General features: G+C 28.1%; 1 protein-coding gene across 1 annotated transcript; it reads right to left on the bottom strand.

Annotated features, from left to right (window-relative positions):
* Positions 1-6,125: 6,125 nt before the first annotated feature.
* LOC122849242 lies at positions 6,126-7,135 on the bottom strand. The gene is made up of 2 exons (XM_044147920.1): positions 6,944-7,135; positions 6,126-6,843 (listed from the first exon to the last, which is right to left on the bottom strand). The coding sequence occupies exon 2, from the start codon at positions 6,832-6,834 to the stop codon at positions 6,493-6,495; it is 342 nt and encodes a 113-aa protein (XP_044003855.1). The 5' UTR covers positions 6,835-6,843; positions 6,944-7,135; the 3' UTR covers positions 6,126-6,492.
* Positions 7,136-16,026: the final 8,891 nt, after the last annotated feature.

The following is a 16,026-nucleotide window of genomic DNA, read 5'->3' as shown; positions in this document are numbered from 1 at the left end:
ACTGAAAAACCTGCTCTCAGTTGGCAAGATGATAAACGACAGCTAATTGATGGTGAGACTGACACTTTGCCATGGGGTTATATACCTGTTGAACGAATGTGTTTGAGTAAAAGTATATATAAAAGAAAATATGAATGATGTAAATAAAAGTTGTATAAATGTATATAATGAAAATTAATGTTAGAAAATAAATACACGTTGCTTTTTTATTTATTAGTTTATTGATTATCTATCCACTGATTATGACTATTGTCAAATCCAAGATATTTTACATACATTTTATTCCCTCGTCTTTTCAAAACTTTTTCAATCAAATAAATGTCAGAATGTCGAACTTTTTGTAGCTCTTCAGTATAAAAGCTTCCTTGTATTGGATTTCCTTGATAGTCTTTAAGCTTATACGTTACAGGTGATGTTTTATTAATTTTAGTAATTGTGAATATTTCGTTTGTCCAATTTGGTTTATATCCTTTATCAAAGACATGCTTATATTTACTTATTCTTACATGTTGATTTAATTTAAATTTGATTTTAACATGACAATGATTTAAACTTTTAAATACAGTTTGTTTTAATATTTTAATATTTTTACCAACAACTTCAACTGGTTTCATTTTAATTGTGCGATGTTTTGTATTATTATATTTTTTAATTAATTCTGGCAGCAATTTCAACCATTTATAATTTCCTTGCATGCTAAATTCAAAAAACATTTTGTTTTTTAGTGTTCTATTGAATCGTTCAACTATTGATGCTTTTAAATGAGTAAATGTTGAATACATATGAACATTATATTTTTTCAACATTGTTTTGAATGTTGAATTATAAAATTCTTTTCCTTGATCCACATGAAGATTTTTGCATATTCGACCTTTTTTGAATATTGATTCCATTGCTGCTGTTACCTCTTTTCCAGTTTTATTTTTGAGTCCAACAGCCCAGCTGAATTTTGAGAAAATATCAATGACTGTTAAAATATAATTATATCCAGAATTGATCTTTGAATGTTCAATCATTTCAACAAGATCAGCTTGCCACGTTTCATCCTTATCACGAATATCAACTTTACGTCGTAAAAATTTTTCTTGCTGGAGCGTGTAACTCACGCACAACGTCTTTTATAATCAGTCATAGTTCACTGACGGATGTATACAGACTGATTTTTTTATATTAATATATTAATATATTAATCCACATTCTCTCAACTCTTCAATAATTGACATGATCTCATTATCATGATTCGGATTACCAGCTGTTCTTGATGCTACTAATAATCGTAATCGATCAACAAGTTCATTCGGATCGTCCCAATAGATATAATTGACTCTAGTTGGATTATTTTTTCTAAGAGTCATAACCGTTGGTAATAATCCAGTACCATAATGCTCATTATTATCATTCTTATGAGGTGCAATAAAATCAATGTATTTCCGAGATGCTGAATTTTTTATTGGCATATTAGATCTATGATATTGATGATGTGCATTTGTATTATTAATAATTTCATTATAATTTTTTTCATCAATATCAGTAATAGTTCTTCTGTCTGGTGATTTGATAAATAATAATTCCATTAATCCAGGTGTTATTTTGTATAGTGTATCAAAAATATTTAATTCATCATCGTTAAAGAAAATTTTCGCATTTCCAATTTTGTAGTCAGATTTCACTTTTTTAACACCATAATCTTTATCCCACTGTATACTATTGATTTTTCCTAAGTAATCATCTATTAAATCTCTATTTGATTCTTCCACAAATGTTTCCTCGCCTTCATCAGCAGTATCATATTCAGCTTCTTGTTCATAAACTGATTCTTCAATATCAGAAGTACTAAAATTGTCCTCATGTGTTGAATTATTTTTTTTTTTATCATTCGTATTTTTTTCATCCGGAAATGATTTATCATCATCAATTAATGATTTTTTGCTAACCGTTGTTGTTGGCAGTTGTGCAGCTAATTTGTTGAGCGGTGTGACAACAGGTTTAAGATATTCATTTGCAGCATCTGATATATTTTCTTTCCCTAATTTTATCAATTGATATTTTTTCCGAATAACGTCTTGTACTTTTTCAATTTCACTTAAAAATTTTGTTTCATCAACTAGTTCTTGCTCACAAAGAGGCATGTTGATCCTTTGCGATTTTACAATTAACTAATAAAATTTAACAAATCGTTTTGTTATTTATAGTTATGAAGCAGTCAAAATTTTTTCTATATCTTCCTTTATCTATATCTCTATCTTTATCGATACACAGAAAGCAATATTTTTCTTTCCAACAATCCACACACATCTGCCGGAATTTACTATACTCCATATCAATGTTAACATGATCGTGATGTATATGCTTTAAATTCGTATCATCTTGTGGAAAGATAATCAAAAAATTAATATTATCACGTATCAAGTGTTTAGGTATTCGCGCATATGATTGACATAAATAAAATGAATCAACAGCTTTATGTCTTCCCATACAAAAAAATGCTTTAATATGATCCTGCTTTTCAGTTGCAACGTCGTCAAATATAAACTGGTACGACTTGATCGTTGTCGGAAAATTTATAATAATTTATTTCTTCAAGTGGTTCTAGTAACTTTTCTAAATATTGATATTTTGGTTGGTATAATGATTTACTATAAATATAAATATTTGCAAATCGTAAACCATTTGGATCAACAATTAAACTCATTAAAGCGTTCGTTTTACCACAATTACTTCCTCCAATTATCGCACATCTTATTGTATTAGGTAGTAAATCACCATGTCGTTTTTCTTTTAAACCATTACCACTTTTCGATGTAATTATATCAAAGTTTATAACTGGTAATTTTAAAGCTTGTTTCTGGTATTCCATCGTGATGAGCACTGAGCTCAAATCATATAAATTCAACCGTTTTATACCAAAGCAAATCAGTCTGTTATAAGCTATGATTGAGCATACATCAAAAAAGAAAAAGAACAAAAAACGTTGTGGAAAAGGAATACTCAATAAAATAATCAACAAGTTACCATTCGAACTCCATCTGCCTGGTTATTCATATTGTGGACCAGGTACCAAGTTAGAAAAACGTTTAGCAAGAGGAGATCCGGGAATTAATCCTTTGGACGCAGCCTGTAAAAATCACGATATTGCTTATTCAAAAAATCGCAACGATATCAAGGCAAGAAACGCAGCTGATGATATTTTAGCTCGTGAAGCAGCTAAACGTATTTTTTCTAAAGACGCAAGTTTAAGTGAGAGAGCAGCAGCTACATTCGTTACTGGAGCAATGAAAGTAAAATCAAAATTTGGTATGGGTTGTGTTAATGAAAAAAAGAAAAAGAAATGTACGAGAAAAAAAAAAAAACCATTATCTTCGTTGAAAAATAGAAAAATAAAAAAAAAGACTGGAGGAAAATTAATAAAAAATAAAAAAAAACGTGCAGTTAAAAAAAAGAAAATAACAAAAAAGAAAATATCATTTTCAAAAATCGTACAAGCAGCAAAACAAGCAATGAAGGGATCAAATAATTCATCAGTTGCAATTAAATCAGCAATAAACAGTGCGAGAGCAGCTATTAAAAAAAATGGTGGCAAGAAAGCTATTACAGTACCTAGAGTTTTACCAGTTGCTAAACATATCGGTGGTGCACTACCACTTTTAATCCCGATTTTCTCAGCTATATCAGCATTGGGTGGATTAGTTGGTGGAGCATCTGGTGTTGTCAAAGCTATCAATGCAGTAAAGACAAGTAAAGAACAATTAAATGAAAATAAGCGACACAATAAAATGATGGAATCAATTGCAATAGGAAAAGGACTTTATTTAACACCACATAAAAGCGGTATGGGACTTTATCTCTCTCCAAAAAACTTCAACTGATGCTACCACAAAGAGCTTTAACTGATGGTGATTTATTAAAATTTGCTAAACAATCAAAAATTGCTAATTTCCGTGGAGTTTTTATGCGAAATGATATGCCAAAAGATGGACCTTGGAAACAAGAGTGTGGAATCATTAATTTAGATGATAAAAGGAATCCTGGAACACATTGGGTAGCATATAAAAAACTCAATAATAATTCAGCAATATACTTTGATAGTTTTGGCAACTTACAGCCACCGAAAGATCTTGTCAGTTATCTTAATGTTGGTAGCATCAATTATAATCATAAACGTTATCAAGATTGGAATACGTATAATTGTGGACATTTATGTCTCGCATTTCTCACAGGAAAACTATAAAAGCAGAAGAAAAGAAAATTTCCAATCAGTTATTTATCAACCTTGACAATGAACGATACGTTTACTTTAACTCTCACCGGTAAATCTTCAGTCTTAGAAACTGATTACTTTCCACCCATACAATTATCAAGTGAAAAAAATTATTCATTAGCACTTATTTCATTTTTATCATTTAATTCATTACCAAATATCGATCATGAAAATAATATGATTACATATTTGAACAGTTATGATACAATTGAAATACCAACTGGAAGTTATGAAATAGATGATCTAGCTGCTTACTTAGAAAAATATAATATCAAAATTACATATAATAAAAATACTCTACATTCATATATTACAAGTGAAAGAGACATTGATTTTGTAAAACCAAAATCACCAGCACGTTTACTAGGATTTACACCGAGAATATTGAGTTCTAAAACAAAATATGAATCAAACTACCCGATTAATATTTTAAAAGTGAATACATTGAGAATCGAGTGCAACATTACAACAGGAGCTTACGTGAATCAACAAAAAGTTCATACAATATATAACTCTTTTCCTGCTGTACCACCTGGTTATAAAATAATTGAAGTACCAGCTAATCCAATCTATTTACCAATTACTGTTAAAACCATTGATCATTTACAATTAAAAATTGTTGATCAAAACGGAAAATTAGTAAATTTCCGTGGTGAAACTATAACCATTACGTTACACGTAAAATCATAGGAATGGGAATTTGCTTCAATTCACGCGCTATAAAACGTGGGGCATCGTATAAAAGCAGCACATCATGGACACCTCCAGTCAGTCTGAATCGAGCAGTCAAGAAGTTGACATCTCAGAATATAAATTACCTGCAGAGTCTAGGTCTAAAAGTAAAAAAAAATTTTGGAACTTTAATTGGATAAATATAACTTGTCTTAATTGTTTTACACGTCAAAATGAGTGATGAAAATATTTTCGATATAAACGCGCCAGTTCAATTTAACAATGAAATATCCAACTATGAGCTACATGCTCATCAGTCATTTGGATCAACGAGCTTCGATAATAGTGATGAAATAAGAATATCAATACAGAATCAAGATTTGTTTGTTCTACCATCAAAAAGCTACATACGTATGAGTGGAAAATTAACGCAAGAACGTGTTGCTGCAAATGCAGAAGATCCACTTGCTGATATTTATCCTTTAACGTTAGTAAATAATGCTATGTGTTTTTTGTTTGATGAAATGCGTTATGAATTAAATGGAGTTTTAATTGATAAATCAAAGAATGTTGGTATAACATCTACAATGAAAAATTATTTGTCATTAAGTTCAAGAATGAATTATGAAAATGCAGGGTGGATAAATCAAAATGGTATGAAATTGATAAATGATGATGGATATTTTGATATATGCGTTCCATTAAATATAATTTTTGGCTTTGCTGAAGATTATCAAAAAATAATTGTCAATGCGAAACATGAACTCATTATGATACGATCACGTTCAAATTTGAATGCGATCGTACGAGATAATGAGAGAGTTCCTAATATGCCAGAATTTGATTTAAAACTTACAAAAGCTGAATGGCTTGTACCGTATATAATGTTATCAAACAAAAATAAAATTGATATAATGAAATATATACAAAAAGATCCTGTCATTTCTATTGGATTTAGATCGTGGGACTTATATGAGTATCCATTGCTGCCACAAACAACTCATCATATATGGACAGTGAAAACTGCAACTCAACTGGAAAAGCCACGTTATGTTATTCTTGGTTTTCAATCAAATAGAAAAAATGATTGGCAAAAAGATGTAACACATTTTGATCATTGTAAAATAACAAATGTTAAACTTTATCTTAATTCTTATCTTTTCATATGGGAATTTGAATCTTGATATTGAAAAAAATCAATTTGCTTTATTATATGATATGTATGCTAATTTTGCAGAGTCTTACTATGGCTCAAAAATAGATTTAGTAACAAAAGATAATTTTATTAAAAAATCTCCATTAATTGTTATTGATTGTAGTAAACAAAATGAGTTTTTGAAGACTGGTGCTGTAGATGTACGCTTGGAATTTGAATCAAAAGAAAATTTTCCTCAAGGAACGACAGCATATTGCTTAATTTTACATGATAAAATAATTGAATATAGACCAATAAGTGGAATAGTACATAAGTTAACATAAATTAATTGTAACCTATGGTTTTAATTAAATAAAAACAAACGAAAATAATTTGATTTAGTGTATTTATTTATTTATTTATTTATTCACATTTCCTCATCATCATCGAAATCACGTAGATCATATGTACTATCATCTAATATTACATCTTGGTTATTTTCACCATCAAGAACCATGGTTAGTGTTCCTTTCTTGACAGCATTTTCTAGCTCCTTAAATTCTTGATCATCTTGATTGAAATGTGTAGCAAATCTTTTTGGTAGATATGCATAATTTTCATTGTTTATTTCAACTGTTAGCGCTGGACCATACTTTGATGTTGGAAATCTCGCTACTTTAGTAATTTTATAAACTACTTTTCTCTTAAAATCTTTTAATGATTTGCGTTCGTTAGCTTTTTGAAGTTTTTTTGCTTTTGCAAAACCCATTTTTAATATCTGTAAATGGAAAAGTTATTTTTTAGTTAAAAAAATAATTAAAAAACAATGATAATATCAATAAGTTAATAAAAATTTATAAATATATGATAAAACTTACTTGTTGGTTTCTAAGACTGGGCGCACTACAGCTGATGGACTGAACGATGAGTGATGCTTAGTCTCTGTGCACGAGAATATATACTAAATCTCAGGTCCCCCACCAACGAAAAAGTTCCCTTTCCTCTTTTCACTAAGAGTGGGGGAACGTTTTGATTGGTTAATATTTTGTGGGAGAAGGGAAAAACAGGTTATGCTTATCCCTACTATAAATTTTTTAAGAGTGGGGGAACGTTGTGATTGGTTTAAATTTTGTGGGAGAAGGAAAAATCAGGTGATGCTTATCCCGACTAAAAATTTTTCTTCTCAGAAAATAATTTTTACTTTCTATTATTCTAATCTTTTAATCTTTTAGTCCTATAATCTTCTTCATGGAATTTATAACAATAGATGTAAAAAAATATTTTTTTGAGAAAAAGCTAATAATTCCTGTTTGAACATGTTTCAGTATATTTTCTAAAATTTAATCTTTTAATCCATCATCGTCAGATGATTCATCAATTTTTATAACAATGAAATCTAGACAGAATTTTTTTCTTTTTCTGTTCAAACATGTTAAAACTTGTTGAAACTTGTTTCTATTATTATTTTATTATACAAACTAAATCTTTATTTTTTCATATCTTATATTTAAAGGAAGGAAGGATAATTCTAAAAAAAAAATTAACAACTTTTAAAAATTCGGTTTTGCATCATTTATTCATTAATAAAATTCAATTCTCCATTGTCAGTTCCTTCTTTACATTTTAAACAATCTTTTTCTAGTACATAATAAGATATTCCAACATCATCTTCACAATTATTTTGTATTGGATGTTTTTTACATCGTTTTAATTTTGAAATTGTTGGATTTGAACGTTGTTCTACTAATAATTTTTCCCAAATTTCATCAATTTGATGTGATGCAAATTTTATAATAGCCATCACTGGAAGTGCAGCAATATCTTTTTGTGTCAAGTCAGTTATATTTTCAACTGCACAAAAATGTAAAATGGATTTTTTCATGTTGGCTCTTGTTGAAAATTTTTTAATATACCAGTATTTGTATCTCTGTGCATTTTCATATGCACATTTGTAAGAACTGCATAAAGGATGTGAATTCATATGTCGTATTGCTGGATGTTCCATCTCTAATATTTTTATATCTGGACATCCCAAGTCTTCCAAATTAAAAATTGTCATTGGATTAAAACGTAAAATAAATGTTAACCATTTCTTTTATCTTTACCTTTGACAAATAAATAATTAAATTTTCCAACTAATTCTTCATTGATTGTTAATACGTTATTATATTGATCATGACCAGCTTCCCAAGATATCTTATGATAATCTTTTTCACATATATTCACAGTTTTTTTATACTCTTCAGTTAGTTGGTGAAGATCTAGAATTTAAAGGTTGAATAACCAATTCTTTTACAACAAAAATAAACCTTGAGGTTCTTGAAATCCTTGAAAATCAATGAATGCTGACATTTTGTTTCAATATATATCTATTCAACTCAACTCAACTCAACTGAATAGTGACCAGTTCTGAACTGATGAAATTTCTTTTATACCTCTGAATAACCACTCCCCTCTTTTTTCTATCCCTTCCACTTCCTATTTACCCCTACCATTTTTTTACCCCCTCTACAACTTATTTTACAAACATCAAATAGTTGATGAAATAATGAAACTACTTACAATACTTTCTGTAATTTGTCTTGATGATGCAAGAGCTAAGGTTCCAACCTATAAAATGATTGGTCCTCAGTTCGAACCATCATCAAGACAAATTTTTTTTAATTTCATCAACATTGTTTTTATATATCAATATAAAATAGAAAAAAAAAAAAAAAAATATTCCTTCGAGCCGGATTCGAACCAGCGACCTCTGGATATCTCTTATATTTTAATCAAACTAATTACAGTCCATTGCTTCTACCAACTGAGCTATCGAAGGCAATTTAGTTCTTCATTGTATAATATATGAAGGAATATTCTTTTACCGATAGGATATAGCATAATCTCATGTTTGTTTCAGAGGATAGCGTGTAAACTCTCATGCCAAGGGTCCGAGTTCAAATCCCGGTTGGGGAAAATTTTTTTTTCTCTATAATAAGAACTATTTTACTGACATATCCCGCAGGCATTTAAAAATTCAAAATTAAAAAATTCAAGATGGCCTCCTATGAAAAAAAAATAATAATTCAAAACTATTTTACCGACATATTCCGCGGGCATTTAAAAATTTAAAAATTCAAGATGGCCTCCCATGAAAAAAAAATAAATAAATAAATAAATAAAATAAATAAATAAATAATAAATAAATAATATAATAATAATAAAAATAATAATAGAAATCCATTATGCAATCTTACGAAATTAAATCGGGACCCCCCATGATGACGGTGCTCTAATTAATTAATTAATTCGCGGACCACTGAGGTGGGCCCTCGCGGATTCCGGGAAATCACCCGTGAATCACAGTGGGGGGTCGCGGGTTTCGCGGGGGGAAGGGGGGGCACAGCAGGGGGCTGGTCCAGAACTCTCCTATGTACACTACTCACCAAATCAGCCACTCTAACAGGGCCGGCTCAAACTACGTTGCCCCAAAATTTTAGTGAAAAAAAAAATTGAATAGATTTTTTTTTTTTTTCATTCTATAATTTTTATAATGTAAAATATTAATTTTTTTTTAATAATCTTTCTTTTTTCTTTCTTTCGAATGATTTTGTTTGAATAACTTTACATTTTTTTTTTTTTTTTTTTTTTAAATATTTTATTAAAAAAAGACAGATTTTTTTTTTTAACATTTATAAGTACCATGAGACAGTTTGGAATATTCCCGCGGTATTTTTAATTTTTTCTAACACTAATACATCGAATAACGTTTTGAAAATTTAATCAGAGGTTTATTATAACATAACAATGACAAAACAATAAATATTGTAAAGTTATTAGATGTAATTGTTTATAATAATAATTATTTAAAATCAAATAAATAAGAAAAAAACTTTTTTTTTTTGCTAATTTTTTTTTTTTTACAAGTAATTACGTCTAATCATTTTACAATGTTAATTGTTTTGTGGTCAAATTTAAAAATATGTTAGCTTTTTTGCTCTATAGACAGATGCTTCTGGCAGCTGATTTAGATATTCAAAAATAAATCCTTTTACATATAACTTAATATAAAAAAAATTTTGTGAGCCATCTAGACTCGCGGGTTTATTATGTGTAAACATCTTCGGCGTGTTTCTACGAAAAATTCCTACGAATGCGCAAAGTGGTTAATAATGAAGTTGAAATATGAAAAAAAACGGCTATTTATCGGTTGAATGTCGTATAGTTATTGAAATAACGAATTATTCTCAAATTTAATAATGGCAATCAATAGAGATCGTCGGGGAGAAGAAAATGTTTTTAAAAAAATTTCAATATCTCGAATAGTTTTCAAGTTATAATATTTTTTAAAATTTCGATATATCGATTTTTTTTTATTAATTCATTCAATAATGGAAGTCGATTAAACTCATCAAGGAGAAAAAAAAATCGAATACAATTTTTTGATCGCGCGAATAGTTTTCGAATTATCGATATCTTTCTAATGTTAATGATAATTTTTTTCATAATTGATAATATAATAGAGCTAAGTAAAAAAATAAAGCTAAGTAAAAAATATAGCTAAGTAAAAAATATAGCTAAGTTAAAAATATAGCTAAGTTGAAAATATAGCTGGTAAAATTATGTAGATATTGTGTGTTCGGCTATAAAAATATAGCTAAGTAAAAAAAATAGCTAAGTAAAAAATATAGCTAAGTAAAAGATATAGCTGGTAAAATTATGTAGGTATTGTGTGTTTGGCTATAAATATAGCTAAGTAAAAAATATAGCTAAGTAAAACAAATAGCTAAGTAAAAAATATAGCTAAGTAAAAAACCTAGCGACCACGTAAAAAAAACTTGGATATATTCATTATTTTCGCAAAAAAAATATATATTCGTGCTTTGAAAAAAACCAGAAACTTAGAAAAAATATCGAAGTTCCCCCGCCGGGAATCGAACCCGGGTCTTTTGCTTTCTGGGCAAACGCCTTGACCACTAGACCACGAGGCTTCTTATTTTTTCTAAGTTTCATCAAGTTACCTCCGACGTCCTTCTATGCGTCAATTCATTTTTTTGACAATACGCGACAATCAATAATTAGCAGTTACCTCCGACGTCCTTCTATGCGTCAATTCATTTTTTTAACAATACGCGACAATCAATAATTAGCAGTTTTTTTGAAAAAAACAACAAAAATTTCAACTTTTTTTTTTGAGAAAAAAAAATTGTATACATTTTAAAAAAAATATCGATAATTTGATAACTATTCGAGATATAAAAATTTTTATTGGGCTTTTTTTTGAGCTTGGCGAGTTTTATCGATTGCCTTTATTAATATTTAAAAAAAAAACTTAATATATCGAAATATATAAGTTATTATAACTCGAAAACTATTCGCGATATCGAATTTTTTTATGTTGACTTTTTTTTTTACTTGACGAGATTCATTGATGGCCATTATTAAATTCGAGAATTAATCGTTATTTCAATAACTACACGATTTATAACCGATAAATAGCCGTTTTTTTCATATTTCAACTCCATTTTTAACCACTGCGCATTCGTAGGAATTTTTTCCGTATTTTTCCCGTAATCGTGAGAAAATTTTCTATAAAAACCGAATAAAAAAACATGTTGTCTCGGTTATGATAATATCTTCTGAAATTCTTCTGTACAATTACAATAATAATTTTCTCTTTCAAACTAACACATCAGTCATCAATGTCTATTTCTCTTTATTTAAAACATAAAATTAGTCAATATTATAAATAAATTATTATTGTATAATAATTCAATATTATGTTTTGTATTTAGGAAATATTATTTTATATAAACAATAATAATAGGTATATTAATCTTGTAAATGAAAAATACTTGCATACAATACATACATACAAATACAATACTTGTATATTAATATATACAACGGCGCATATATATATATAATAATAAATAAATTAAATATATAAATACGCGCATTTAAATTCATCTATACTACAGAACGGCTGATGGGAACGGTTACCGACCGATTACCATGGCGCTGCAAGGCGCAATGTAGACTGAGGGTGCGAACTCACGACACGCAAAAGTTTGCGTTTTTACATGGCTGCCATAATTCTAAACATGGCGCCTCCGTCATTTAATCCACCCGCTCGACAATGTTTAATTCACACGCGCGTTTAAATCACTCGAAATTACTATATATTGCCAAAATATCACTGAAAAATGTAGCTGTGTGTAATGTGTGTGTAGTGTATCTAGTGTTCAAAGCTTGGATCATGGAGGCGCCATGTTTAAAATTACGGCAGCCATGTTTAGAATTATGGCAGCCATGTAAAAACGCAAACAGAAAATGGATTCCTGCCCAGATCCGTTACCGGATCTGACGTCTAAACTCTATGTTTTTTCCTTTTACTCTAACCCAACCCGCGCCTAAAGACGTTTACACATCAAAAAATTTTTTTTTTGCTTATTTTTTTTTTTACAAGTAATTACGTCTAATAACTTATTTACAAATACTCATACATTAAATAACTTGATAAAAATTCATTACATCATGTAATTGATAAAACAATCAACATTGTAAAGTTACGTCTAATAACTTTACAATATTTATTGTTTCATTATTGTTATATAATAATGAACCTCTGGTAAAATTTTTAAAAGGTTATTCGATGTATTAGTGTTAGAAAAAAATTAAAATACCGCGGGACAATGCGTTTAAACACACTTACACATACAACTCAAAAAATCATTTACACATACTAATACATTGAATAACTTGATTAAAATTCGACCACAGGTTCATTACGTCATGTAATTAATAAAACAATTTACATTGTAAAGTTATTAGACGTAATTACTTGTAAAAAAAAAAAAATTAGCAAAAAAAAAAAGTTTTTTTCTTATTTTTTTTACTTTGAATAATTATTATTATAAACAATTACATCTAATAACTTTACAATATTCATTGTTTTATTATTGTTATATAATAATGAACCTCTGGTCAAATTTTCAAAAGGTTATTCGATGTATTAATCGATGAATATTTTTTTTTTTTTAATATTTGCCCCAAGAAAAATCTGTAGAAATTATCATTATGTGAATTAAAAAACTACCAGTAATGTATAATTCAATTTACATGCCAAAATAAATATATTATTATATGTCATAATATATAATTAGTAAAACTTTTTTCAAGTAACTTTTTGGGTAATTTCGAAATTATCTTAAAATATCTAGCATCTACAGAAGTAAACGATTTTTCCAAGTATATTTTTAATATATCACTGAATATAATTTTTTAAAAACATTTAAAACATTATTTATATAGCTATGTATATCTATGTATATATGAATGTTAAAAACTAAATAAAATTAATAATTTGTAGATTGATGCTGATTTGCAGCGTCTTCATGGAATAAAACAGGGCACATATAAATACCTTTACAAAGATAATATATTTTATAAACCAGCCAACAATAATTCTACAAAGAAAACATATGAATGCAGCTATAAGAAATCAAAACTGTACCATTGTGATGTACGAATTACACGCAACATCAATGGCAAATTAATTTTAAATCCAGGAAAAAAAGGTCATGAGCATGATCCTAAACCCAATGTAATCGAAATTGATGCTATGAAAAACAAACTGCGAGATGCAGCAAAACATCCTGGAAAATCTCAAGTAATATACGACCAGGTCATTAAAAGGCAAGCATTGAATTTATCATAAATAATTCTATATTATCATTAATTATTATTGTAAAATAGAATTTTCGTTTACTGATTTATATATTTATTGACAACTATTTAATTGTATTTTTAAGTTATCCAAATGCTGCTCTGGCTGTACCATTGCGTGTTGCTGCGGGAATAATTAACCATGTTAGAAAAAATAATTGGATTACAGAGGCTAAATCCCTTGAAGAGTTAGCAGAAAAATTATCTAAACACCACGAATATAAAAAATATTACCAAGCATTGTTGTATCCAAGTAATGGAGACGAAGGAACGATTCTTTTTTTTGCTGATAATGATGTTTTAAAACGATTGAATAAGGCAAAAAATCTTTATTTCGATGGAAACTTTAAGGTTTGTATATTTAAAATATTAAATTTAAGATACCTAGATATATTTGTCATGATAATATTTTATATTCAATAAATTAATTAAAAATTGATTGAATTTGAAAAAGAAATTTAAACAACCTGCTCAAAATATATTATTATTATGTAATCAATAAAAAAAATTAATTTAATCATATGCATATATATTTTTCTTACCATTCTTTGATAATATTAATAATGTATAATAAATAGTGAATAAATGGATCATGATATACAATATATTCAATGTTAATGATTATTAGATTACTTTACCTGGTAAAAAAAAAAATAAAAATTAAATAAGATGCGAAATAATTTTGATCTGATATATATATGAATATATATATGCTAATTAAACAATTACAATATCATTTATCGAATGATTAACACATACCTTATATAATTAAGAATTATATTTGATATTATAATTAATAATTTATTATTTAAATATTTTTTTGTTTATTGCTAAATTATTTTCTCATTTATACTCATATTCCTTTATAAAAGTACAAAATGTAAATGGTGTTGCCATCACTTAACAACTTGGAGAACTTATTATAATCTTTTTTACCATAGAGTACTCACCGTATCGCCATCTATTGAAAAATTAAAAAACTAACAATAACCATTTTTACCAATTCACAAAAAAAAAAAAAAAAAAAGTTACTAGTGTTCAGTTTAGATGTGTTCAGTTTTGTTTTCCCTAGGAGTTCAGTTTTGTGGAGTTCAGTTAATTGGTGTGCAGTTTCACTTGTGTTCAGTTAATGACCTACCAAAACCGACACCTCTCCCCACCTACCCTTATGTTCTGAGAGTATCGAGTGAGATCGATCGCTAGATCTCGGTCACTCGGTCAGAGTTAGTTCCTTGACCTACACCAGCTCTTCCAGCTCTAACTAGCATAGGCACTTTGCCTCTTCGAATTTTAATTGCTCTAAAAAAAAACTTAGAATATTTTCTACAAATCGACACAACTGTAAGTTATTCTTATTCAATATCTTATTGATTATTTTATCAATTTACTGTTTCGATAATATTTAAGTAACATTTGGTTACTTAGATTATCAATTTAAATTCATTAAATCATTTACAAATTTAACTTGTAATAAATTACGACCGCATGGTCTAAATTTTCTTGCTTGAGTAAATTAAATTCAAGGCACGCATTGTGTTACATTGTCTAATCAAATAAATATTGAATAGAATAAATTACATTTTTGCTACAATAAATAATCAGTTATTTATTTAAAATAATTAAATATTTAATTATACAAATTCACGACCTCGTGGTCAGCCATTCAATATTGAATACAATTTATAAAGTACAGTGAAAAAGTCTCGTATAATAATTTTATTTTAAATTCAAATAAAAGTAACATTTACTGTGATTTTGTTGTAAAATCAGTGCTACGTTTATGTCTACAATTTGACATAATTTAATCTTCGATCACATTCAACCAACTTGTATAATTATATTGTACCACATCTATATAAAATATATATATATATATATTTATACATTTTGTATATCGTTACTGGCGATAAAATAACCAAGCCAACCTGTCAATTTGCGAGCGTCTCCGAGGTCAAGCCAAGGTACACTCCGTCACTAGATTGCTAGATTAAATTACCGACAACCAATGTAAGTACCTTCTTTTAAGGAGGTTATACACAAATTACTCTTTTTTTAAAAAATATAATGAGAATGTTCTGAAATTTTGTATACAAGTAGATCTTTTCATTCTGAATACAACGGTATAATTATTTTCTTATGTTGATCGGTTAAATTTTTTGTAATTAATTATTGAAAATAATATTTAACATTGGCTCTTATGGAGATTTCAACCATTTTTTTCGGATAGAAAAAATGATGAAAAAGTCTTGAG

The sequence above is a fragment of the Aphidius gifuensis genome, linkage group LG2 (genome assembly GCF_014905175.1).
Source record: "Aphidius gifuensis isolate YNYX2018 linkage group LG2, ASM1490517v1, whole genome shotgun sequence".
NCBI classification, from domain to species: Eukaryota; Metazoa; Arthropoda; class Insecta; order Hymenoptera; family Braconidae; genus Aphidius; species Aphidius gifuensis.
Note: the sequence above shows the minus strand (reverse complement) of the source record. Positions and strands in the feature narration are given on the sequence as shown.